We start from the raw sequence: 26791 nt of genomic DNA on the forward strand, positions 1-26791 counted from the left end.
TTGTCAGACACATGGTGCCTTTCCTGCCACTTACAACACTCCTCCTTATTTCCTAAAATAATTTAGACCAAGGACTTGCTCCAGGAAGGGAGCTATCATCATAGATGACTATATCTATACTAATAATAGAGGAATATGCAAATTGTCCATGACACTGTCACAGTAACGGCTGAACAGCAGGTTGTGTGGGGTGATCAGGCCAGCAGGGGGGCAGTTGGGGGTGACCAGGCTGATGGGGGGACAGTTAGGGGCAACCAGACCAATGGGGGGATGTCAGTTGGGGGTGAACAGGCCAGCAGGGGGGGCAGTTAGGGGTGATCAGGCCGGCAGGCAGAGGTGGTTAGGGATGATCAGGCAGGCAGGCAGGTGAGCAGTTAGGAGCCAACAGTCCTGGATTGTGAGAAGGTTGTCCAACTGCTGGTTTAGGCCCCATCCCTGGGATCGGGCCTAAACCAGCAGTTGGACATCCCCTGAGGGGTCCCGGATTGGAGAGGATGCGGGCTGGGCTGAGCAAATTTCGTGTACTGGGCCTCTAGTTTTAATATAAACTAGATAGAATTGACTGGAGGAACCTAGCAAAGTCCATCTGCTCAATGTCCTCTTTGTGACCCACTGTTTCAAGATGGCTTAATAGTGTAAACAATAACTCTTTTCATATCCCTGTGAATTGCCTTACCTCTCCCTCCTTAGTTCTAAGTGGCATATATATCTCATTTTGCTTTATGTCTTTGGAGTTTTCATGCTTATGTAAATTTCCTATGTGCATTTATTAAAACTTGATTCTTGTCCGGCCCACATGGCTCAGTGGTTGAGTGTCAAACTATGAATCAGGAGGTCCTGGTTCGATTCCCAGTCAGGGCAAATGCCTGGGTTGTGGGCTCGATCCCTAGTGTAGGGTGTTCAGGAGGCATCTGATCAATGAATCTCTCTCATCATTGATGTTTCTATCTCTCCCTCTTCCTTCCTCTCTAAAGTCAATAAAAATAAATAAATAAATAAATACTTGATTCTCTCCTATTAATCTACTGTCTGTCTTAAATTATTTGAACAGTGTGAGGGCTCAGAAACCTCATTTCTTTAACATGATCCTTTCTCCTTTCTGTCCACATCCACTCCTTTCCTTACTCATTAAGCCCTTAGGACATCAGATTGTGGTCAGCATCAAACTATCTTAAGAACAAATCTGTAGGTCTGTTGACCACAGAAACAGTGTTGTCAAGCTAAAGATAACATCTTGACTTCAATTGTGTTTCAGCCACAGGCCTATGAAAGCTAACCAACCCTGCTGATCACATATTCACAAACCAGACAGAACCAGCCCTGGTTGACATGTACAGTCATCAACTACGCCCTACCCTGGCCCCAACCAATCAGTAGAGACTACACTCCAACTCCTTTAGCCACCATGATGAATGATTTCCCCCTATATAACCCATCCCCTGGAAGCCATCGGGAAGCCAGGCTTTTGAGCACTATTTTACTTGTGACTCCGGGCTTGGTGCCATTTCCTCAACTAATAAGCCCTTACTTCCTTGGCTGCAAACTCCTGTCCCTCTTTGATTGGACTTTGATACGTGTAGGCAAACAGAATCCTTTGGTCTGGTAACACCGGCCAGAAAAGCTAAGGGAGAAAGAGAAAAGTTTCCCTATCCCCAACATAAATAATACATACTTTTGGCATGGGACTCAATACAACTATTTTTATTTTGTTCTCTTTGGTTTTTAATATACAGTCTCTAATTATTATGGTGCAGCCTGAACTGTTTCTCATGAAAAAAAAATTATTTTGCACACCAATAAAATATACTCTATTGCCACAGAAATACTAGTTGAAGCTATAAAAATGAATGGCTTCACTTTTCAAAGAAAGATCTTTGTTCACACATCTATTGTTTTTTTAAAATTCCTTTGTTGTTTCAGCAAATTTATGACATCTCTTATAAACAGACACTAAGGGGTCCCCCCTTTTTTTTTCTTTTCCCTTTCTTTGCCAGGCTAATCCTGAAAGGGAGCCGGTAAAGGGGGGTCATTGTAATTTCCCTCGTCCCTGCCCTAAGCGTGGAGGGTCCTTCTCGAACACTCTTCCATACAGGGCCATGACTAAGATAGGCAAAGGGGCTCCACTTCTGCTCTGCAGACGTCCATCTCTTGAAACCTGATCAGAGAAAGCAAAGGATTAATCCCCAGGCAGAGCCTGGTTTCCAGCCCACATGTCTTTCTGACAATGCCACTCTAAAAGCAGCATAAAACAGCAAAATCACGCAGGATTCGGTGTCAGAAGACCCACGTTTCAGATCCAGAGGTCTAATAGCAAAGGAACCTTGGGTGAAAATGTAGCAAATAAATCTATTGTACAGGAGTTAAATAAGATAATGTATTAAAAAAAAGTTCTTTTAACTCATTAAACACTATAGAAAGTATTAATTATTACTATCATTATTACAACTTCTCAAAAGAACACACCCATGAGGTAAGTTGTGAAATTGGATGCAAAGAAATGTAGACTTGGAAAAGTCTGGGGCTAATTCCCACCCTGCAGGCTCAAGATCAACCATCTTACATAGGAAAAAAAGAAAAAAGAAAAAAGAAAGAAGTTATGGGTACCTTTTTTAATGTATTTATCTTGGACTTTCTACACCATGCAAATAAGGAGGACATTAGTTGCCAGCCATCATCCATAATCAATATTTTTATTTCTCCATAACCTTATGGTTGCCTTGAATCTCAAAATCATTTTTATGTAGAAAAATGAATGCCAAATTCTCCATCATAGCTTATAGACAATCTAGAACCACACTTGTCTTCCATATCATAGCGTCCACATGTTTTTAAAGCGTTGCTTGTATAATGGGAATGGCAATATTACAATAATGACCCATTATTTTAAAGATTTTCATTATGCCAGTCTACCCCATCTGTTCAAAGAAATTTATCATCCTGAAAACCTCCTACCTCATAATGTCTTTCAGGGGCAAGCTGACTCCCACTTAAAATGAGTTGTGGGAAAACATAACTCGTTCCAAATGTGCCACTTAGAGCGAATTCCTCAAACTTGGTAAAAGCTGAGCCCACGGGCTCCCCGCAAGTTCTCGGGTCAGTGGTTTGACACTTCAGTAATGTGCATATCTATGTAGGCAAAGAAAAAAGAAGTGGTTAGAAATCTTGGAAGTATTTTCTCATCAAAAAAGCACAATTTCAAGGGACAGAGGAATATATGTTAGGTTGTTTGCCTCTTATGCAATTTTTCAAATTACAGGTCATAATCTATTAGTGAATCCTAAAATCAAGGATTTAGTGGGTCAGAATTAGCTCTTTTTTTTTCAACGAAGCTGAATGAAATAGATTAGAATTTTAAAATTCAGAGTATTTAAAATTGCACATAAGTATAGCTTTTCTAATTTGAATTATTTCATAAATCTTTGTTTCAATTAAATATTTCATAGTTAGTAACAATTCCCATGTAGTTGCACATCTTGATTGCACTAGGTCAGGATGTGAAATGAACTTCTTACTCTGGGCTCTAGTTAAAGACAGTTTTAAAAATACTGCTTTAAAGTGGCCTGACAAAAAAAGAAAATGCATAAAATTTGCACCTTTAAAATTTGAACCTGGCCTGCTGAGAACTAATTCTTCTGCTCTTGAATGCAATGAAGGCCTAGAACAGTGGTCGGCAAACTGCGGCTTGAGAGACACATGTGGCTTGCGAGCCGCGGTTTGCCACTCTGTTGACTAATGAGTTTGCCATCCACTAGCCTAGAAGAAAAATGAATAAAGAAGCCATCCTATCTAATAAAAGAGTAATATGCAAACTGACTGTACCTCCAATACGCCCACAAGCCATGCCCACCAGCCAATCAGGAGGGAATATGTAAATAAACCCAACCAAAATGGCTGCAGCCACAGAGAGCAGGAGGGAGGCTTGGGTTTCCCTGGCAATGGAGGAAGTCAAGCTTTCCGCCTGCCCTTGTCAGCCCATGCCTCCACTCAATGCTACAAAGTTTCAGTTATAGAAGATAAATAAAGCCCAACAGAAATGGCGGCAGCCACGGAGCTGGAGAGAGCAGGAGGCTAGGGTTGCCCCCGGTGATGGAGGAAGCCAAGCTTCTGCAGCCCTGGCCTGCTTTGGCCTCTGCTTAAGGCTACAAAGTTTCAATTATAGAAGATACATAAATCCCCCCAAAAATGGCTGCCACCACAGAGCAAGCAGAAGGCTTGGCTCCACTCCAGGCTACAAAGTTTCAGTTGTAGAAGATAAGTAAATCCCAGATCCCAGAGCCTCTGCTTGGGTCGCCGGGGGGTGTGGCTGGCCTGCAAACCACCACAGGCCCCTCACCCAGGCCGCCCACACCCCAAGGGAACCCCCACCCTGATCTGGGACACCCTTTAGGGCAAACTAGCTGGCCCCCAACTGTGCACCAGGCCTCTATCTTATCTAATAAAAAAGTAATATGCAGATTGACCATCATTCCAACACACAAGATGGCTGCCCCCATGTGGTCAAAGATCCTGCCCCCATGTGGACACAAGATGACCAACACAAGATGGCCAGCAGGGGAGGGCAGTTGGGAGGGACCAGGCCTGCAAAGGAGGGCAGTTGGGGGCGATCAAGCCTACTGGGGAGGGCAGTTAGAGGTGACCCGGCCAGCAGAGGAGGGAAGTTGGGGGTACCAGGCCTGCAGGGGAGGGCAGTTAGGGGTGACCAGGCCTGCAGGGGAAGGCAGTTAGGGGCAAACAGGCTGGCAGGAGAGCAGTTAGGCATCAATCAGGCTGTCAGGGGAGTGGTTAGAGGGTGATCAGGCTGGCAGGCAGAAGCGGTTAGGGGCAATCAGGAAGGCAAGCAGGCAAGCAGTTGGGAGCCAGCAGTCCTGGATTGTGAGAGGGATGTCCGACTGCCCGTTTAGGCCCGATCCTACTGGGATCGGGCCTAAATGGGCAGTCGGACATCCCTCAAGGGGTCCCAGATTGGAGAGGGTGCAGGCTGGGCTGAGGAACAACCCCCCCCCTGCCCCGGGGCATGAATTTCATGCACCGGGCCTCTAGTTCTAACATATTTAAGCATCTCTACCTGTAAATAATATTTGCCTTCTACTGTGTGCAGTCCATCAAAAACTCCTAGTGCATACATCTCATCTGTTCGCTTCTCAGACATCTTGTAAGTTAAGTGACAACACAAGTCTTTCTGGCACACTGTGTAATTTCCTGCATTTCTCTTAAGCTCAGTGAAGGTGAACTCATCAAAATAAATCATCCCTGGAAAATCCAACTGCTCAGACAAGAATGGCTTGATGCCTTTGGCATAAGCACTCCAGTCAACAGGTGCAGGGTAGGTGGGTTCACTTCGAGGCCTGGACTTCAATTCTGAGAGCATCAGCTGGCCACTCTCTGTTTCCATGTCATAGTGATACACCTTGACTGCTTCCGGTGCATAGATTCCACTCCCTATGGGTGACATAAAGATACACAAATATTGTGTTCAAATTTTGCATTGTGACAAACTAATAGAATCATTCCCTTAGGAAATTAAATACAAACTTATGAAAGCAAAGGATTGTCAAGATAGGCAAGGAGATAGCTGTTGCATTGACATAATTTGACTCTGTGACTGCTTACACTGAAATTGTCATTTGACTTGTATGGATTCTGTTGTTTTTTTTTTAACTTAAGCTACTTTTTTTTTTTTAGCCAATTTAAAAATAAACTAGAAAATTCCCCAAACATGAAGAATAAGTTCAGCTTTCCACTGACCTATCTAATTTATTTGTTTGAAATTCTTTAGCTGGATCTAAGAGTAACAAACCTGCCTTACCTTAAACACAGATACTACAGGGTGGGGCAAAAGTAAGTTTACAATTGTGAGTATGTGAAACATTTTATTCTTGTGCTAGAGGCCAGATGCACGAAATTCGTACAAGAGTAGGCCTTCCTTCCCCTGGCTGCCGGCACCTACTTCCCTCTGGCACCTGGGACCTGGGCTTCCCTCACAGCCCAGGCTTTGTCCGGAAGGACATCTGGTCTAATTAGCATATTATGCTTTTATTATTATAGATTATCATTTATTAATTACTAGGGACCCAGTGCACAAATCTGTGCACCTTGAAAGCAACTGTGGACCTCAAGGCAGCAGGGGCGGGTCTCAGCCCATCCTCCATGCCCCCGCCCAGACACTCCCACTGCAGCCCTGGGTCCCTGTCTGCTGGCAGCCCCGCTCCTGCCGTTGCTGCTCCCACACACTGACGGTGCCAGCCCCACTCACACCCGCTGACAGCGTGGAGCAATTGGGGCCAGTGCCAGCAGCAGGTGTGAGTGGGGCTGGCACCGTCAGCGGGTGTGGGTGTGAGTGGCGGCTGCTACCCCAATCACCCCTCAGGAGCAGGGGGAGGTAGAGAAGCCCTCAGGGGTGATCAGGGTCGGCAGCCGCTGCTCACACCCACTGACAGCGCCAAGCAATCAGGACCAGCACCGGGCGCCAGCAGTGGGTGCGAGTGGCGGCTTTGGTGCTGGCAGTGGGCGCCAGTGGGGCCAGCACTGACAGCAGGTGCAAGCGGCAGCTCTGGTGCCTGCAGCAGGTGCGAGCGGGCCCAGCACTGGCAGCGGGTGTGAGCGGTGGCTGCCAGCCCGATCGCCCCTCAGGAGCAGGAAGAGGTGGAGAAGCCCTAAGGGGCAATCGGAGCCAGCAGCTGCCACTCACACCCGCTGACAGCGCTAAGAGATCAGGGCCAGCGCTGGGCACTGACAGTGGGTGCGAGCAGCGGCCCTGGCGCTGGCAGTGGGCATAAGCACCAGCTGGGACTGCGGTGTGCGGCAACAAAGAATTTTTAGTAACCACCAGAGACTCGCCCTGATGACAGCAACTGGCACCCCGCCTTGGTCTGGCGCCCCTGCTCACCTCCTCCACCATCCCACCATGGCTGATGCTCGCCATGTTCCGCACTCTGCCGCCTGCTGCCGACGCCTGCCATGTACCGCGTGCGTCCCCTGATGGTCAGCGCACATCATAGTGACCAGTTGTTCGGTTGTTCCACTGTTCAGTCTATTTGCATATTAGCCTTTTATTATATAGGACTGTATTATTTTCCATAGGAACAATTATAAACCTGTTTTTGCCCTGCCCCGTATAAAGGATAAACTCTAAAAGCCTGATCAAGTCTACAGTGAATTTTTTCACCTGAACAAGATTTATTTCAATATCACTAATGGACCCTGGCTGCAAAGTTCTTTAGATCTGGCTTTGATTTTTTTATGTGACTTGACTTCTCTGTAATTCCAATTTCCCCTCATGTGAAATTGAGATAATAATGTTTTCATCCTTCTTTACTCACAGAGATAATGTTCCATTTAAGGAATGTTGGTATAGAAAACCTGTGCAATTATGAATTTTATGACATTAGAGTTAATAAAACAACCATTAAAGAAAAGTGTGTCTTGAAAATCAATGAAGACCTCCTAAGACTGTCACTGCCACTTGGTGCATGACAGGTGTGAGTTACCTGTCATGTGCATGCTGGTGTTGTGGGTGTTTGCTGCAAGCAGGTTGACTCCCATGGCTCTGGCCCACGCTGAATGGAACGGAACAGCCGAGAGGAGGGGCAGAGTGTTGTACCACGCCGTGGGGTAGAGAATGCTGTCAACTTGAAATTCATTTACCACCACCACCGCTGGATCATGGGAAAAAATGTCAAAGCAAGTGAAAATGCCAAACTTCCCAAAAGGAGTGTCAAAGGTCACAAATTCGGAATCCTTCGGAAAATCAAATTGAATTTCAGGTGCAAAAAGATTGTACTATTATCAATAAAGAAACAAGGAGAAAATTAGTCAGAAAATTGCCAAATAGAGTTGATCAATATTCATAAAATCTTTCTCCCATGTATGCTGATGTACATATTTAAAACTATGACACATAAATATGTGTAAATCATAACAAGTACACCATGTCTATGAGTTTTCTCACTGTGGCATTAATAAAAAGCCCATTTTCCTACAACCAACAAATCAACCAATGAAAGTATAACAATGGTATTTAAAAGGTGAATATTTCTGTCTTAAAATCATAGGCTGGATTTTAAAATCTGACAAATTCCAGACTGTTGTTTTCCACTGTACGTACTCCTTGAATACCAACAGCACTGCCCATGCAAAGTCTGACACATGCCTCCCTGTGATACTGCTGGGTTTATGTAAGTGAGTAGGTTTAAAATTAATTTAGACCGTGTAATATTTAACCCTCCTTAGTTAGTAAGCCATTCATAATTTTTTCAGCCTGATTATTGCTCCAAAACTCCACCTCGCCTGGGCTCAGGAGCGCAGCACATGTTTTGCTCAGGTTTTGATGTGGCCTGATTGTGCACATGTGTGTTCTCTCGTTGAGGATCCTGTGCTCCGCCACCCTCCCTGCTGTGGCAGCCCGCCTTCTGTCTCGCAGGAAGGCACGTGGCCTAATTGGAGCCAAGGCATGATGGGGTTTTTGCAGGGTTTCTTAGTGAGAGAAATACATTCTCCTCTGGATGTTGTTGCTATAAGGATGAGAGCCTCACATTGAGCAGCTATGAAGCTTCTAAAAGACTGAAAAAATAAAACTGTAGCAAAGGACTAAGAGTGCTGGAGAGATGGATGACATCTTCTGTGCCTTTGCAGACAGTCTGCATCTGAAACGAGGTCTACCCTTCCCATGATTTCTGTTTTTTCAGGTACATAGCAAGGAAATTCTGTTTGTTTTTGTTTGTTTGTTTGTTTAAGAGGAATTAAGCCAATTTCAGTTGGGATTTTCTAGTATTGCAATAAAAAAAAAAGTTATAATGGAATGAATGGCTAAAGCTTAGTACTTAATGTTAACAAATTGGGCCAAAAAGCTAACTCTAGTAGTAAATCATGCATAAAACAGAGCATTTCTCCTTCTTTCTCACAGAATATTAAAAACTTTGTGAAGCTAATTTAAACACTGATCCCATATATAAAACCAAAGTAAATTAAACCTTTTTTCAACTAAAATGTAATAATTAAGAAATGTATTCATAGTAGTTCTCTCACCTACATTCAAAAGACAAGTATACATGCATGCCACAAACAAAAGAAGTGAATCAAGTTTTGCCGAGACACAAATAGTTCTCACCTTATGGTAGCGTGCCACCAGTTTTCCTTGCGAGTCAAACACCACATCAGTGTTGTATTGGTATCGCCCATCAGGGGGACACTTAGGGTCGCTGGCATTGCATGGCTTCTTGTCCCCGATATTTGCCACGACGTAGATAGAGTTGTCCTTGGCCAGGCAGCTGAGCCTTTCTTGCACTGGGGCATAGCCAAACCTAATTCAATAGATATCGCTTTAAACTTTCTATTATTTTAGCAATTTCTGAACTTTGAAAGTGATACTTTAGTTGCCTGTAACATATAACACAACAGCTCTAGGTTAAGAATCAACAGAAAAGATTAAGAAACTCACATGCAATATAAATTTCATCTTTATCAAAGCTAACCTATTTCATTGTGCCAAACTCCAGATTGCAGTGAGAGAGGGAAGCACAGAAAAGATGGTGGAGGAAAAAGAGAAGCACACTTTCTCTTATAACGTACTCCCAGGAAGGCAAACGAAGGGCTTGAAATTTAACACTCTTCTAATGGGGAGGACCTTTTCTATCATCTAAGCCATAGTCTTACTAGGAGGCTGTAAATAGCTGGCCCTATATAAATCATCTTCCGCAGACAAAAAGCACTTCACTATTCTGACTCAGTTTCTTCAATCTGTCAATGCAACACAAACCCTAAGATAAATAGACTGTAAAATTGCTTTTCAAAGTAATGTCAAAGCCATTCACATTGGCATTAAATATCTAGGATATTAATTCTAGAAATGAGAAGGAATTGAGATGATGAAATAGGTGGAGTGACAGCTGGCCTCATGTACTTGGAAGGCTCTAATTTGGAGATGAGTCATAGACATTAACATACTATAGAGGCGATACAAAGACCCAAAAAAGTTGTAGAGAGATTTCAGCAGAAAATAAAATACAAAATATTTAGCAATCAGAACACCCTGTCAAAGAGGTGGGTTCAGGCCTTCAGAGGACATTCAGTTAGCATGGACAATGGAAGTGACTGCGCTGAGTTCCAGCTATGCTAATTACCAGTTGTGAGATTGTAAGCCCCCCTTTATCCTCGTATTTTAAATGGGAATAGTTATTCCTGCTACCTAAATTGAATGAAATAATGTGCGTAGTGTACCAGGTACAGTTCCTGGGATCAAGTAGTTGCTCAATAAATGAGTAATGGCCATTACAGATTTTGTAACTACAAGAGACAGCCCAGGAAACTGAGACCTGATTCCTTTAGAGGCCGTTCAGCTTTCTCCATGATCTCTCAGTCCTTATGCATTAATGTTAAGCTAATCTTTTAATCAAAAGAACAGCTTTATGACTATTGTTTTAGACCATTTATTTTATTTTCAAAAAATAGGGCATATTGTCAACATTCATATTCATTAAGGCCTTTAATAAAATTATTATACAACTTGTTTAATTTTTATTTTCTTGGCTAAATAATTAGGGTACTTTAATATTTCCTATTAGCTCCTCATGAGAAAAGCCCAAGGAAGCATGGGACATATCAGTATTCTAATTGACAGTATTTCAACATGGAAAAAATGACAACATGTTCCCTTTATTATCTCTTTTAAGGATAAATATTACTAGGGAAGAAACAATATTTTTTTTACCAACATTACCATTTTATTAAGTACTAGATTTCTCCTTTTTACAACTAAGAACTGCAAACTTGTCATATGAATAAGTGTCTGCAAGACTCAATAATGTTAAAGCCTCATCAGTCACTTACCTTCTCAACTGAAAAATAATTTGTTAGATATTAATTAGGCTTCCAGACATCTTTCCCCTGGGAAAGTCCGTTAAATCAGTTCAGGCAAATAGGGTGTATTTTAGTATAAGCCTCTTGAATGACTGCAAATTATGAGTCCTTCCTGCTCTTGGAAAAGCCCCCTAATCAAGTAAACATTGAGTCATGGTTACTGGTTCCTGTAAACACAGACTGTGACATTCAGAGAACATTTTGCCAAAGGTAGAAATCCGAGGGCGAGATTTGGCTCACATAGTAGAGTTCCCACGTTGCAGCATTGGAGCATTCTAATCAATTTCCAATAGTCAAAATTATTTAAGTTCCTCTTTTTGTGCAATAGATATAGTTCTGAACAGATGCATGTAAATTTAAAATTAGCAAGTTAAATAACTTTAATGCATTGGTTTTGCCATTTAAAGGAATTATATATGAACTATTTTAAAAAATAAATACACCTAACATGATCTATTTCATACATCTTTCTTATGCTTTATATGGTTTTTAAAAAGATAGTTAAGTCTAAACTACCACTATAAATAATTACTAGAATTTCTCAAAGGACAAGAAAACAAAGACGTTTAGATTCTGTTCCTTCTGTTGGCAAGAGTAATAGTGATAGCTAAGTGGACTGGGCATGAGAGTGTACAGGTTCCATGTGTATTTCTTCACTTGACACTCTTGTCTACTCTTAAGGGAAGTAGGAGAAGAAATGTTATTATCCCTGTTTTATAGATAAAGAAACAGAGATGTCTAGCACTTAGGTGATTCGCCCCACATCACTCAGCTAGAAGGTGGTCGAATGTGGTCTCAGAAAAAGCACTTCCTTTTTCGAGACTGCAGTTTCCACTCACCATACATCTCAAATGATAACAATACCAGAGCTCTTCGAGCCCGGCCAGTGTGACTCAGTGACTGAGTGGCAACCTACTAGTATGAACCAGGAGGTCATGGTTCGATTCCTGGTCAGGGCACATGCCCGGGTTGCAGGCTCAATCCCCAGTATGGGGTGTGCAGGAGGCAGCTGATCAATGACTCTCTCTCATCATTGATGTTTCATCTCTCTCTCCCTCTCTCTTCCTCTCTGAAATCAATAAAAATATGTTTTTAAAAAGCTCTTTGAAAACATAGCCCATTCATCTTTTATACCACTCTTACAAAGGAGGCATGTGTTCATGGGTGAACCTATGTACTTAAATTTGGAACATAAATCCCACATGTCACAATTTCCCCACTTTGTTGAAACCCAGTTAAGCTCATCTATTGTAAAACCATGCATATACATACTATACTACTCATCAAAGGAAACTGCAATAAATAACCAACCAATCATCATCATCTCAAGTCATTTACCAAACGGGAAGCATGTGCCAAAAGGCTCATCTTATGAAGCATTAGAGGCATCTAAGTCCAATGTCATAGATTGATTATTTGTCAGCAAGAACACTAGGCAAGCTTACTGAATTTGCTATTAGTATTTTACAATATCACAATGTTTTGTTCAAAAATCAAAGAGTAATGACATTACCTCTGAGGGTCTATACATGGAATCCAGTTTACTTCTGGGTGTGGGATATCCTCCAGATAGGGATAAATGGTCTCCCTTGTGAAGACCCAGCCATAAATTCCATCTTCTGGGGTCACAATGATATGAGCACCCTACCCAAACCAGAGGGAACAAAGAACTTTCTCATCAATTCTGAACACTCACACTTCTTCAAGTTTCAAATTTCCTTTGCAATATCCCAGGCAGTATAAAAAGGGCAATACCTGTGTGGCTGCTAGTTTAACTGCTTTCTCCAAAACATCTATATTCTTGTTCATCAGGAGCAAAGCTTCTTCTTTTGAAGCAGGTGTTTCTGTTCTGTTTGGTAATATAACCGCATGCTCATACACTGCAGCAATAAACGTGTCCAGCGCACCAACACTCAGGACAAAGAGGGCAAAAATTGCCACATATTTTGGGAAATATGATGTAATCATAGCTACAATTTAGTGCTCTTTGATAAACTCAGATTCTTATATTGCGTATCACTGGAAAGAAATTTATGTTAAAGTCCTGCCTGCTACCAGCTATTTATATTTCCCACGAATGCATTACACAATTGCACAGAATACATTGCACAGCCTTGAGAAAGGATGTTGCGCAAGAAAACTGACTGCCAGGATTACACAATTGGATTGACTCAAGAGTGCAGCGCTGTTGTTGACAATGTTCAGAGGGCGATCCAGCGCTAAAGGAGGAGGAATTAAGGTGCCAATCAGATGAGTCCACCTCAGTCTAAAACTCTTTTCTTTTAGTAAAATATATTTTCCTGGTAGTTCAGTGTTTCCATTAATAGGGCTAATATTAGGACCATTGTAGTAGGCAAGCATCATAATAACAATATGTTGAAAACTTATGTTCATAACTGTGACAGACACTGAACAGAGTACAAAGCAAGTCCCAGTTTTAAAGAGCCCACAAAATGGCAAAAGGAATAAGAGTTCTATACATGCTAATGTCTGGGCTCACTTGTTCTTTTTGTAAAATATGTTTTTACTGATTTTAGAGAAGAAGGAGAGGGAGAGAGAGATAGAAACATCAATGATGAGAGAGAATCATTGATGGGCTGCTTCCTGCAAGCCCCACAATGGGGAATGAGCCGCAACCCAGGCATATGCCCTGACTGGGAATTGAACCGTGACCTCCTGGATCATGAGTGGATGCTCAACCACTGAGCCACACCGGCTGGGCTGGGCTCACTTGTTCTTGATCAATGGTCCTGAGATTTTGCATCATAAGAAGATATCAGCAGAAACCAGAGTTGCCAGTTTCTCTTGAAAAGACTGCCTAATAGTCTAGAATACTGGAATTTTATCGGAACAGTGTAAAATATAGATTATCACATGGTCAATGGTGGTGAGTGATCCCTGGGTTGATCTGATACTTAGATGGCTTTTAAGTGACTAGTGTGTGGGGAGTGTATACAGCATGGATACGCTAGTTAAAGGGAAGATTAATGTCTCCAGGGGGACACAGCGTGACATTTCCTCATGTTAGTCAGAACGGCACATAACTTAAAACTTATGAATTGCTGCCCTGGCCCATGTGGTTCAGTTGTTAGGAGTATTGTCCTGTGCACCAAAGGGTCACAGGTTCCATTCTTGGTCAGGGCACATACCCAGGTTGTGGATTTGATCCCTGGTCAGGGCTTGTGAAGGAGGCAACTGATTAATGTTTCTCACATCGATGTTTCTTTCTCCCTCTCCCTTCCTCTTTCTCTAAAAAGAAAAAAAATGTTTTTAAACTTATGAATTGTTTATTTTGGGAGTTTTTCATTTAATATTTTTGGATTGCAGTTAATTGTGTGCAACTGAAACCCCAGAAAACAAAACTGTGGGTACGGGGGGGACAACTGTATTCAAAATGCTAATTCTGAGATGTGGTCCCTGCTCCATGAGGGGTAAACAAGTTGACTTTGCAATATACAGATAAATACTTGTGTTTTTAAAAAATATTTTTATTGATTTCAGAGAGGAAAGGAGAGGGAGAGAGAAAGAAACATCCCTGATGAGAATCATGGATTAGCTGCCTCCTGCACACCCCCTACTGGGGATCAAGCCCGCAACCCAGGCATGTGCCCTGACATGGAATCGAACCCGGGACCCTTCAGTCTGCAGGCTGACACTCTATCCACTGAACAACACCAGCCAGGGCAATACTTGTTATTTTAACAGTTACAGATTAACACTCATGTTTACTAGAAAATGTATAACTCATCAAATCCAAATCATTCTTGATTTATTTCCACAATTTGCCCATTGGACATCTTTATTCAGTGATGTTGAATTATTCCCTGACCTCTGAACATTTCATGTAACTGCTCTACCTAGATGATTATATGCTCATTTTCCCCTGAAATGTCCTTTTCTCCATCTGCCTAAATTCCAGTTCCTTGTAGAGCTTTCTCAAATCTATTCCAATCCTAAGTGAGATTTCTGAAAGCTCTTAGCACTTTTTTCTTGTCCTGGTGAATGTCTCTCACTGCTTGCTGTTATCTTGACCCTTAATTTAAATCTTATACTCATATTTAGTTTTGCAGATGTATGTTATGTCTTCTTAAAGAGATTAAAAGAAATCTTGATGTATCATTCTGGAACATCCATGTAAAATAATCTTTGAGGAATGACACATCCTAGGGTGTGACCCCTGGAGGACAAGGAAGTGTCTTACTTATTTCTAAACCTCATCACCCCAGCACATGTGTGACAGGTTGTGAGCCCAATACATGAATAAATGTTGAATGAAGGATCCAGCTACCTGAAAGTCCCATCTATTCCATGTTTGAATGTTGCAAATTTTTAGAACTTTTTCTCTTTCACTGAGACGCAGTTTATTTTGTGTATCTTCTACAGTGTAAACCGATAGCTCCAACACTGCTTTCTGCTTCTGTTAGATAATTCAAAGAGAGTTATAAATTCTCTCTTAATTCTAATAAATTTCATCCTTATGAATTCCTTAAGTACAAAGGCCACATTATGATTCTCTGTTGCTCTTGTGGAATTTTGTACCATGCTAAGATCTGATGATGTCTTCTGATATGTCAAACTCAATTTTTTGCCTAGTTTTGGAATGAATCCCTTTGTTTGAATGTGAGTTCATTTAAAATGTAAAGCATTTCTTTCAAAATTTAAAATCCTGATTCTAAAGTCATTATTCCTCTCTCTCTCTCTCTCTCTCTCTCTCTCTCTCTCTCTCTCTCTCTCTCTATCTCTGTCTTTCATTCTCTCTCCTTTCTAATCCTCTTCTGATGTAGGGAAACTGTTAGGTTTTGGAGATTTTTGTCTTTGTTTGTCTGGTTTGGGTCAATAATTGAAAACCCTTAGATTCCAATAATCTTTTCCCACTAACTAAATGTTGCTTCCTTCTCCCAGGCCTGCCGGTGAGTTTCCATGTGTCCTTATATACTGCAATGATACCCATCAGAGGCAAATTCATTTTAGAAAAAATATCTAAGAACAAGATGGAAACTGTGTAAAACAGATGGATTGCTTTTAATAGTTCAGGTTGAAATTCTCACTCTTGTCTTAATCACCTGCCTTTCTGAATAGAATCAAAAGGAAACATATGGGAATTTCCCTTATTCTCCCAGTCCCCAATTCCAGGAAATGTAGCAACTTCTTACTATTTTGAAATCAATAGAAACTTGGATTAACTATTTTATTACCAGTGTGGCTACTAATGCCTTTGCTTCATATGTGTATCAGGAATAGGGATTGTGCACATTATTTAAATTAGGTATTTGTACATAACTTGAATGACAGTTTGAAATTATTGTGGGATTAAGAAGTTCAGAATCTAGCCCTGACTGGTTTGGCTCAGTGGATCCCAGGTTCGATTCTAGTCAAGGGCATGTACCTTGGTTGTGGGCACATCCCCAGTAGGGGGTATGAAGGAGGCAGCTGATCGATGTTTCTCTCTCATCCATCTTTCTAACTCTCTATTCCTCTCCCTTCCTCTCTGTAAAAAATCAATAAAATATATTAAACAAATAAAAAAAAAGAAGTTCAGAATCTAAAGTTTTACATTAAAATAAATACAATTCTACTTTAAAATGTTCAAGGCACACATTTTCAGGATAAGTGTTATAGCAGCAATATTCAGATGGCACCAGAGAACGAACACTCCAGTACTCAGAGGAATCAGAAAAAAAAAAACTTTTTTTTTTCAAATTTTATTATTTTTATTTTTTTAAATATATTTTATTGATTTCAGAAAGAAGGGAGATGGAGAGAGAGATTGAAACATCAATGATGGGAATCATTGATCGGCTGCCTCCTGTACACCCCCACTGGGGATCATTGGGCATCATAGCTACTGGGCAAACGGTCGAATGGTCGGATGGTTGCTAAGGCTTTTATATATATAAACTAGGGGCCCAGTGCATGAATTTATGCCCCTTGAAAGGAACTGTGGGCTGTGAGGCTGCGGTGGGCACAGGGGCAGGTCTCAGCCCATCCTTCACGCACCACCCAGCCCATCCCACCATGGCCTCCGGTCCCCTGTCTGCCCGCAGCCCTGCTCTCGCCGCCACCGCTCCCATGCGCTGATGGTGCAGAGCAATTGGGGCCAGTGCCAGCAGCAGGTGTGAGCTGCGGCTGCTGCCCCAAGCTCCTTCAGGAGCAGGGGGAGGTGGAGAAGCCCTCAGGGCTATCGGGGCCAGCAGCCTCCACTTGCACCGACAGCGCCATGTGATTGGGATCTACGCTGGGCGCCCGCCGGCAGCGGGTGTGAGTGGGGCCAGTGACGGCAGCAGGTGCGATTGCTGGGTGGGACCACAGCGCGCAGGAGCAAAGAATTTTCAGTAACCACCAGAGGCTTGCCCCGATGACAGTGACCATCACCCCGCCTTGGTCTGATGCCCCCGCTCACCTGTTCCACCATCCCACCGTGGCCAACATCTGCCATGTTTTGTGCTCTACCGCATACTGCTGACACCCGCCATGTTCCGCACGTGCCCCCTGGTGGTCAGCACACGTCATAGCGACTGGTTGTTCAGTTGTTCTGCCATTCGATCTATTTGCATATTAGCCTTTTATTATATAGGATATGCTTAGTACTGCTCTGATCCTGGAATGATTCCTCAATAACTCCTGACCCTCCAACTCAAATCCCCCATCTCTCCAATCCTTTTTGCTGCTCTCTTCTCTGAACTCTTTAAGCACTTGTGGTCAGTAGCCACATTGTTGTTCATTGGTTTTTGTTTCTTTTTCTACTGTCTCTCCTACATAAGGGATCCTTTTCTACTTCATACCTTCAACTACCTTCTATGAACTAAAAACTACTGTGTCTCTATCTTTAGCTCTAACTTCTCTCTTGAAATCCAAGCCTGTTTCTCCAACCAGATGGCTCCCACGAAGCATCAGCCTACCTGCTAGCATCTGTACCTATCAACTCTGCCGCCCCTCCTCTCATTATAATGACTGTACATGACCCTCTAAGTTCATCATCTGTCCTTATACACTGGATTCCCAAAGACATTATTCTCTCCTAATCTTTACCAGCAATTTATTTTTGTCTATTAGGTTATTATCATTAGCATACAAATATCTTGTTCTATCTTCTACCTTAAAAAATAAACAACTCTCTTGATCTGGCATCCCCTTCCATTTCCTGTACGATTTCTCTGCTCCATTTTATGCCAAAACTCCATTACAGGATTGTGTATACTCTCTGTCTTAATTCCTTTCCTCCCATCAGGATTTTGACACCATGATTTCACCACCCTGTAATGGTCACCAATGATTTCCACATTACTATATCCATTGTTCAATTTTCAGTCTCATCTTACTTAACATGTTGACAGCATTTGACATAGCCACTGCTGTCTCATTCTTGGGGTGCTTTCCTCCTTCACAGTCTCTTAGTATTCATCTTTCCTGCTTGGTTTTAGTAGTTGTGTGTGTGTGTGTGTGTGTGTGTGTGTCTGTGTGTGTGTGTGTGTCTGTGTGTGTGTGGGCTTTTATCCCCTGGTTTCTTCTTATCACCCATAACCTCTTAACATTGTTACACCCTGGAGCCCGATTCTTTGAAATATTTTCCTATCTACCTCGCTCCCTAGGTGATTTCATCCATTTCATGGCTTTAAATACCATCTACATAATAATGACTCACAGATTTGTACCTCTAGGTCAGACTCTCCTCCTGAACTTCAGACTATTTCCAACAACAGTCTGTTCAAAATCCCCACTTGGATATATAAAGGCAGAACAAATCAATATAAACAAAACTGAACTTTTGACCTTGCCCTCCCAGCACTCCCAGTCTTCCAGATCTAAGTTAATGGCTTATTTACTCTTCTAGCTTTTTATGTGAAAGCCCTTGGTAGTATCCTTACTTCTATCTTTGCCTTTCACTCTACATACAGTTAAGTCAGGTGATCTTTTGCCTGCAGCTCTTTGTGGCCTGCATTATTTCAATACCTTCTTGCTAGTTTTTGAATCACTACTTCTACTTTTGCTCAACAGCAGTCAGAGTGATCCTATTAAAATGTAAAATTAATTGTGTCACTGCTCAAAACTTTTCAATGGCATCCTACTTAGAATAAAAAGCCAAGTTCTTGCAATGCCTATAAGACTCACTATGATCCAGCCCCTGTTACTTCTAACATGAACCCTTGAGATTGAGGATATAAGTGGCCACAAAGCCCATGTTCTCACAGAGGTGCACCCAAAGATTGTGTTTTCAGCTGCCCTCATGGAGTGAAGAATGTGGCAGGTCAGAGAAAGCCAGACAATGGGACTGCTGCTTTTTTACTGATGACTGGGTGAGAGGTCATGACAACGTGCCTGGGACCGTCACTATTCAACAATGCTTCCACCTTTTGTTTATTAATTACATCATCAGGTTCACTCAAGATGATTTCAGTGCAGCAGGCTGGGCCATGTTCACCATATTCATCAATAAAAGAAAGGACAGATAAATATTGTTTTATCCATTGTATCAGGCAATGTGCAACCGGAAAAATAGAATTCACACTGGTTATTTTAAGAGAATTTAATATTGGGTTTTGGTTACACAGGTATTTGATGAATTAAGGAAAAAATAAAAGGAACACTGGGATAACACAGCAACACCAGAAAGCAGCTACCATTTCTGTTACTTGTAAACAAAAAGAAGAGGAGGGTGTTAGGAGCTAGCTTTCCAGAGGACCCTGGGGAGCTAAGGCTCAGTCCCCTGAGGAGAGGGCCCTCTCCAGCTGGGGCTGATGAACAAAGTCCTCAGAAGGGGCCCCATGTAGCTGGGACTCAAAATCTCTTGAGGAGGCACTTGCTGGTGCTGGTATGTTTGAAGGAGGGCAATGACTTTGGGCCTGAGAGTATGGGAAAAACAGAAAACTAGAACCAAGTGCTACTGGAATAAACTAGTGCTATCAGGTACAATAACTGTTGAGGAGACAACACTGATAGGTGAGCAGACAGAAAGGTGTAAGCCTCTTCTCTCTACTTCCAACCTTACATATTCCTCTAACACTCCCCTATTGGAGAACCTATCAGGGAGTCATCTGGCAAAGGAGAAGTATGTTTGCCTAAATCCAACCCCAGAATCACAAAGAATATAGAAGGGTAGGTTGGCTTCTTAATAGCTTAATAACTGATACATTCATATAATTGTATATCATATAGCAGTGAAAATGCATATGAAATAGAACAATGCTTATTTACATGGATTAAGCTTGCAATGACGAATATAAAAATAAAAACTATGCAGAATGTTATGTATAATTTGATACCATATATACACAAAAAAAAGCAAAATAGTAATAAGTAGGGCTATATACATATGTAATAAACTACCAAGGTATCCTGGGAATGATCTAGAAAATTATTAGGATGTTGATTTCCTCTGGTGGAAGAAAACAGGGAAAGGAGGAGAATGTGATCAGAGGACGATACAAAAGATGCCACTCTATTCATAAACTGTTATTGCATAACTGAGCAGTGGGTACATAGGTGACTAATATGCAATCCTTTACACATATCTGTGTGTGGGAAACATTTTCATAATAATTTAAATAATAATTTTGAACATGCATTTGTTTTTTAATAAGTGCTGTTTCATAAGGAAACTCCATAGGGCTTTGCAATTTCTAAGCCCCAGGCAGGCTCTCTCTTTGAGCCCAGCGTGGCTTGCCTCCTCTCTTTTTCTTCCACTTGGCATTGTCTTCGATGGAGCAACTGCCACCCACTGATTTTTAGGTTCATTGCCTACTTCATTTTAATAGAAGGTTCAAGTTTAATCTATAAGGAGTATATAGTATACAATATATAAAAACAAAACATAAATGCCTCAATTGTGATATTTTAATGTGAAAGTATTAGACTTAAATAATTTTGGAGATATGAAATCTAAAAAATTCTGAAAATTTATTTCCTTAATTTTAAGAATACTTGTATTAAATGATCCATAACAAATACACTGTATTTGGAATATATATATATATATATATATATATATAATTTTTTAAGCAGACTACCCAATGTTGAAAACAGTGTTACTATTAACAGTCATGACCTTTGTCTTATGGGATTTGGGGCCTATTAAATTATACCACAACCTTCAGGTGAGATAGTTCAAGGCTATGAATGCCCTGAGTCAGGTCTCCTTTGATATGAATCTGGACTAACTCTCATTGCTTCTAGAACATCTCAAAACAACTTTCATTGTGAAGATAAACTTCAACATTACCATCTGATTGGGAAGTAAATTTCCCCCTAATCATTAGCACAGAAAAGTAGGTGAATTCAAATTGTCTTTAATGTTAAATGGAATTCAGTCACAAGACTCTCAGTCTTCAAAGGCCACAACTATGCTTACAATGACCCTATAGCTCTCACTCTGCCCCTTATGCACACCAGCACACACAAGATCACAGCAAATAAGGTTAGAGCTAAGATTTGATCCTCATTTATCTGACCTAAGTACCAGGGGGCAAAATTACCATAATACTTAAAAATAATTCAAGATGAGAAATATACATATTTGGAAATCATTGGTCTATACCACTGAGATTGCCCTTCAAAGTTTCTTAGTAAACCTAGAAAGCCGATAAACACATTTAGCAAAATATATGCTGCAAAAATAAATGTGATAAAGTGATGTCCTATACCATCATAATATTTGCAAAACTATGATCATTAAAATAGTGGCTATTAGCAGATTAGTTGTTTCCAAATTGCTGATCCCTCCTGAGATGGAAGGTGAGTCCTTAGTGTACCATCTCCCAAAGAGTGACACTGTTAGAATAGGTTCAGATGGTCCATTCTTGTTTACCAAACGCCCATCTTTTAGTACCTACAGAAACAGTGGGAAAAGGATAGTCAGCTTCATTAAAATATGCATTACAAGCAGAATAATATTTTTTAAATAGTCTTATTTTGATTAAGTAGTTCTAGCTTTTCTATTGGTTTCTTATTAGACATTTTTCCTAAAATATGCTACACAATTCACTAGCCACTTAAGCACTATATATTAAATATATTTGATTAGTCCCTTAAACTGGTAGTTCTTACCCATCAAAATCACCTGTGGGAATCTGAAAAAGTACAGGTCCCACCTTCACAAGATTCTGAAAAGCATCCTGGCCTCCAGCCCATTGGCACATTGATCTATTCTTCCAATCCTGAGGCCTATTTCTGGCAAGCTTTTCCTCCCAGTGGTTAATGAACTTGGTTAACCAGATAAACCTTTAGTACTAAGGACTTAAAAATACACCCTGATATTTGTATAATGCTTCACTGTTCACTAAATGATTTCACATGAATTATCACATTTGAACTTCACCAAATCAGTGAGAAAGATATTCTATGCCTTTAATGGATAGGAAACTCAGAGATTAAATTTAACTGACTTGCATAAGGTTATATACTAGTAACTAGTCAGTTGCAGAGATCAAATTTCTGATAATATAAAAAAATTTTCTGATAATATACCAAAGTTGCCTAAAACATTACAGCAAGATATTTCCCACATTTGTGGTTATGGTCAATGACACTTCATGTTTTTAGCATAAAATTAGGGGTGGGGAAAGACACACAGCAAATGTGTTGAAATCCCTGCAGAAGTGATCCTGTAAGATAATGTGTAAATATTTTCTGAGGAGAGTTCATCAGGAAACGGTAGTACTCCAGCAGACATGGCCGGCGTGACTCATATAAAAAACGTGTCTTCTGCCTGGGCAGCATGGCTCAGTGCTTGAGCGTCAACCTATGAACCAGGAGGTCACAGTTTGATTCTCAGTCAGGGCATATGCCTGGGTTGTGGGCTCACTCCCCAGTGTGGGGCATGCAGGAGGCAGCTGATCAATGATTCTCTCTCATCATTGATGTTTCTATCTCTCTGTCCCTTTCTCTTCCTCTCTGAAATATATATATATGCAAACCTATCTTCTGATCACTCTAAAAACAATGTTAACAGAAGGGCCATGACTTGAAAGGTCTCTAGGAAAATATATATATTTTTGAATCAAGATTTGGTTTTGGTTTAGTTGGCCCTTTTTGAAGAAAGTAAGCAACCAGATTCAATGTGGTCTTAGATTACCAGCCGTAGAGAGGAGAAGCACATTATCTTAGGCTTTCATAGCTTTATGATAATCTGTTCCATGAATACCCAATCCCTTTTGTTTTAATCCTGTGCGCGCGCACACACACACACACACACACACACACACACACACACAAACACAAAAAACTTCTGATCCATAGCTTCAGTGTTTGAGAGGGCTTGCTAATGGATAGCCTTCTTGAGGAAAAAGTTATTTTTCTCCAGGTAAGTGAATCTATTTTTAAAAATAATAAATGGGTCCTCTCTGTTGTCATCTTGTGAGTTTGGCTAGTGTCTGCTCATTAGAATGTGATGAACTTCAGGGACAGTAATGCCACAGGGCATCTATACTTGAGAAATGAAGACCAGTACTCTGGCCATGGAGCTCCCTCCAAGCATTGTTACACCAAAACCCTGCTGGCAAGTGCATCTTTTATATCTTTTTAATGTAAACAATATCTTATTTCTTCTTTCAATAAATAAGCTGGAGAAGATGAGACATGATCCAAATGATAAATGTACCATAAAGTACCCAACTTAAAGGATAGGTGCAACCCTTTCCTTCCTTTCTTCCTTCCTCCCTTCCTCCCTTCCTTCCTTCCTTCCTTCCTTCCTTCCTTCCTTCCTTCCTTCCTTCCTTCCTCCCTCCCTCCCTCCCTTCCTCCCTCCCTCCCTTCTTTCCTTCCTTCCTTCCTTCCTTCCTTCCTTCCTTCCTTCCTTCCTCCCTCCCTCCCTCCCTCCCTCCCTCCCTTCCTTCCTTCCTTCCTTTCTTCCTTCCTTCCTTCCTTCCTTCCATGCAAGAATGAAGGGCCAGTGCCCAGGCATGGGAGATAGCGACAAGTTCTGAGAATTGTTGAGTTGAGAGACCTACAAATACTATACTGTTAAGCATTTAACTATTTGCTCTTTTGTATAATTCTCTAATTGTTGTTCCCAGCTACCTAAAACCATTTGGGATTTTAAAAAAAATGGTAAAACAAACAAAGGAAATAACTATGTCCTGGTTTCTTCATGCTCTCCAACTCCTCATCAACTATCATCATCCAACTTCTTCAAACACCAATGTGGTTCAGAGTGAGAGTAAAATGGCATTTCTGGCTCAGGACTTCTTTTAAAAATGATTTTTAGAGATAGGAAGGGAGGGAGGGAGGGATGTGAGAGAGAAACATCAATTGGTTGCCTCCCACACATGCTCTGACTGGGGATCGAACTCACAACCTGGGTATCAAATCCACCTACCACCTTTTGGTATACAAGACAATGCTCCAACCAATTGGACCACTGGCCAGGGCTCTGGCTCTGGACTTTTAATCTGGTCTGGAAAACTCCACACGTTTTTTGTCTTTCTCCATAAATGAGATGCTTTGTGACATAAGTGCTCAGTCTCACTCTAGGATAATTTCTTAATGAGACAGATACATTTCTATGAGTACATGACAAGAGGGGGAGGGGGATAATATCAAAGTACTACCCAGAAGATTAGAGATTAGATTGTGTGTTCAGTTTACATGGCAGGGATTATGAGAATACAGGGCACCAATACTACCTGACCCTTGATCTGTATGAACCCTGCTGTCCTTTCTCTCACTTACTTGAAGTGGCCTCACATATTTTCAATTCATCTATACTTATTTGTGCCAGCCTGGCCACCTTTGAACTACTAGATTATAGTTCCAGAGCCCTCACTTCATATCTGATTACGATTTTCTGTACTTGGCATTTAAGCTTTTATTCCAGCTTCAATTTGCTCATGAGATTCTACCTAATTAGGTTGTATGGCAGCCGAGGATTCCTGTTCTCTGGGTTTCTCAGCTTTAAGGCTGCACTACATGTTAAACTGCTGGTTTCACAGAATTAAATATTTTTATAAATATGATATATCCCAATCTGATAATACAGGCAGGCATGACTATCAGCAAGCTGCAATTTTAAAGACTTTCTTGCTTAATGCTTTAGGCAAATTAATGTAGATCCTGTTTTTCTTATAAAAAATGCGACTGTACCCTAGTTACTGCAATCCTGCCTCTGTTTGTCACAATTCAGAGAAGACATTAAGGTTCAAACTGTTTGAGTGCGTGTGGACTAGCAGATAAAAACCTACAGTCTTAATTCTAATTTGAGACCAGCTTAATTTATAAATTAACTTGGTTATAGCCACTATAATTTGTAAAATAAATATCTGATTTTCCATTTGTGTCTACATGTGACAAAAGGACATTGAAAATCTGTAAACAAATACTTTTCCACAAATGGGGCTTGAGCTCATAGGTTCTAGGTATCTTATCATGTCATTCCAACAAAGTGTCATCACTTTAGAATTACTTGCTATAAATGTAAAAATGGCCCAAATATTTCCTCCTCCTTTATTCATGCCCTTCTGCAATGTGATTTGACAGCTCTATCCATTGAGAGATCTGTATCATTTATTTCTCTAACCTTTGAAACTACTTTGGGCATGTGACTTGCTTTGGCTAATGAGACATTCACAAACATGGTGTAAGCAGAGACTTGAGAAAAACTTGCCCATTGTGGCTTTCCCTCTTGATACTCTTAGACTCCTTCAAGTCCAAGCTTGCTGGAAGAGGAGAGAGCACAGGGAGATAGTGGCCCCAACCATTCCAGCTGTCTAAGACAAGGCCATCACAAACCAGCCCAATCACCAGCTCGTGGCAGATGCATGAATGAGCCCAGCCAAGATCAGCTAAGCCTGTTCCAAACCAGAACAGCCTAGCTCCACTCAGTTCACAGTGTCAGTCACAAAGTACCAGCTAAAAAAATGGTTATTGTCTAAAGCAGTGATTGGCAAACTGCGGCTCGCGAGCCACATGCGGCTCTTTGGCCCCTTGAGTGTGGCTCTTCCACAAAATACCACGGCCTGGGTGAGTCTATTTTGAAGAAGTGGCATTAGAAGAAGTTTAAGTTTAAAAAATTTGGCTCTCAAAAGAAATTTCAATCATTGTACTGTTGATATTTGGCTCTGTTGACCAATGAGTTTGCCGACCACTGGTCTAAAGCCATTAAGGTATAGGAAGTTGGCTACACAGTAAAATTTAAGTAATACAGTTGCCATAACCTATTTTGCTTGGCTTCAGAGAACAGATAAAATAAAAATACTCTTAAAGTCCTCCTACCTCAAATTTTCCAGGTGACAGGTGAACTTTAGTAAGTAGCACTTCAGGAAAAACATACTCTGTTCCGAATGTACCACTTAGGGAGAATATGTCAAATCTTGTCAAAGCTGTTTCTACCGGTTGTCCACAAGTTGTCAAATTAGTCGTTTTGCATTTCAGCATGGTGCATACCTATGTAGAACAGATGTAGATAAAATGCAATTCCTTACATCTAAGTTACTTGTACTAGAATGGTTGACTCAGAACTATAGCAAAGTAACTATTTCCTCATTTGATAAAGGGATTTGGATCATGTCCCTTATCATTAACAGCTTTATTGGAAATGGCCAATGATTTGAGAACCAAGCCCACCTCCAGGGTAACAAATGGGTTGAAAGAAAAAAGTCAGCTTAGAATTAGACCTAAACCATTAGTTTGGCGCATCAGATTATTAGTTGGCCCAAGAGAGCAGAGGTTTCTCTGTAACAGTAGTACTGAAGCTAATATTATGATTAAAATTTTGGCCATCCCTTTTCTCCCATATCCTTTGTATAAGAGAGGGCGGTGGGACACAGAGTATAATAAGAAGATACAAATGCATAGGCAACACTATACGAAAGTTTGAGTTTTAAATATTTGTCATTGGAAGGAAATAAAATGAACAAAACACCTGATGACAAGAGAGACTAAGATCCAAGTGGTATCCCTACTCAGTGTTGACTTTAAAAGTTAAAACGAAACTGTTTATATTCAGATA

At 41.1% G+C, this 26791-nt stretch overlaps 1 protein-coding gene across 3 annotated transcripts in view; it reads right to left on the reverse strand.

The window, feature by feature from the left end:
* Positions 1-1676: 1676 nt before the first annotated feature.
* Positions 1677-26791, reverse strand: part of VNN2 (vanin 2) — a 40965-nt gene continuing 15850 nt past the window's right edge. Inside the window, exons 1-7 of one of the 3 annotated variants that reach the window (XM_080663329.1) lie at positions 12610-12942; positions 12368-12498; positions 9107-9299; positions 7488-7779; positions 5066-5439; positions 2953-3126; positions 1677-2155 (exon numbers count right to left, since the gene is read on the reverse strand). In XM_080663329.1, coding sequence (XP_080519455.1) covers positions 2027-2155; positions 2953-3126; positions 5066-5439; positions 7488-7779; positions 9107-9299; positions 12368-12498; positions 12610-12822 — 1506 coding nt within the window. In that variant the 5' untranslated portion in view covers positions 12823-12942 and the 3' untranslated portion in view covers positions 1677-2026. Of the gene's footprint in view, positions 2156-2952; positions 3127-5065; positions 5440-7487; positions 7780-9106; positions 9300-12367; positions 12499-12609; positions 12943-20847; positions 21677-26055; positions 26227-26791 lie in introns of those variants that run through there. The other 2 variants (XM_080663330.1, XM_080663328.1) reach the window with 2 other exon arrangements.

Source organism: Plecotus auritus (assembly GCF_963455305.1).
Source record: "Plecotus auritus genome assembly, chromosome: 4".
Taxonomy (NCBI): domain Eukaryota; kingdom Metazoa; phylum Chordata; class Mammalia; order Chiroptera; family Vespertilionidae; genus Plecotus; species Plecotus auritus.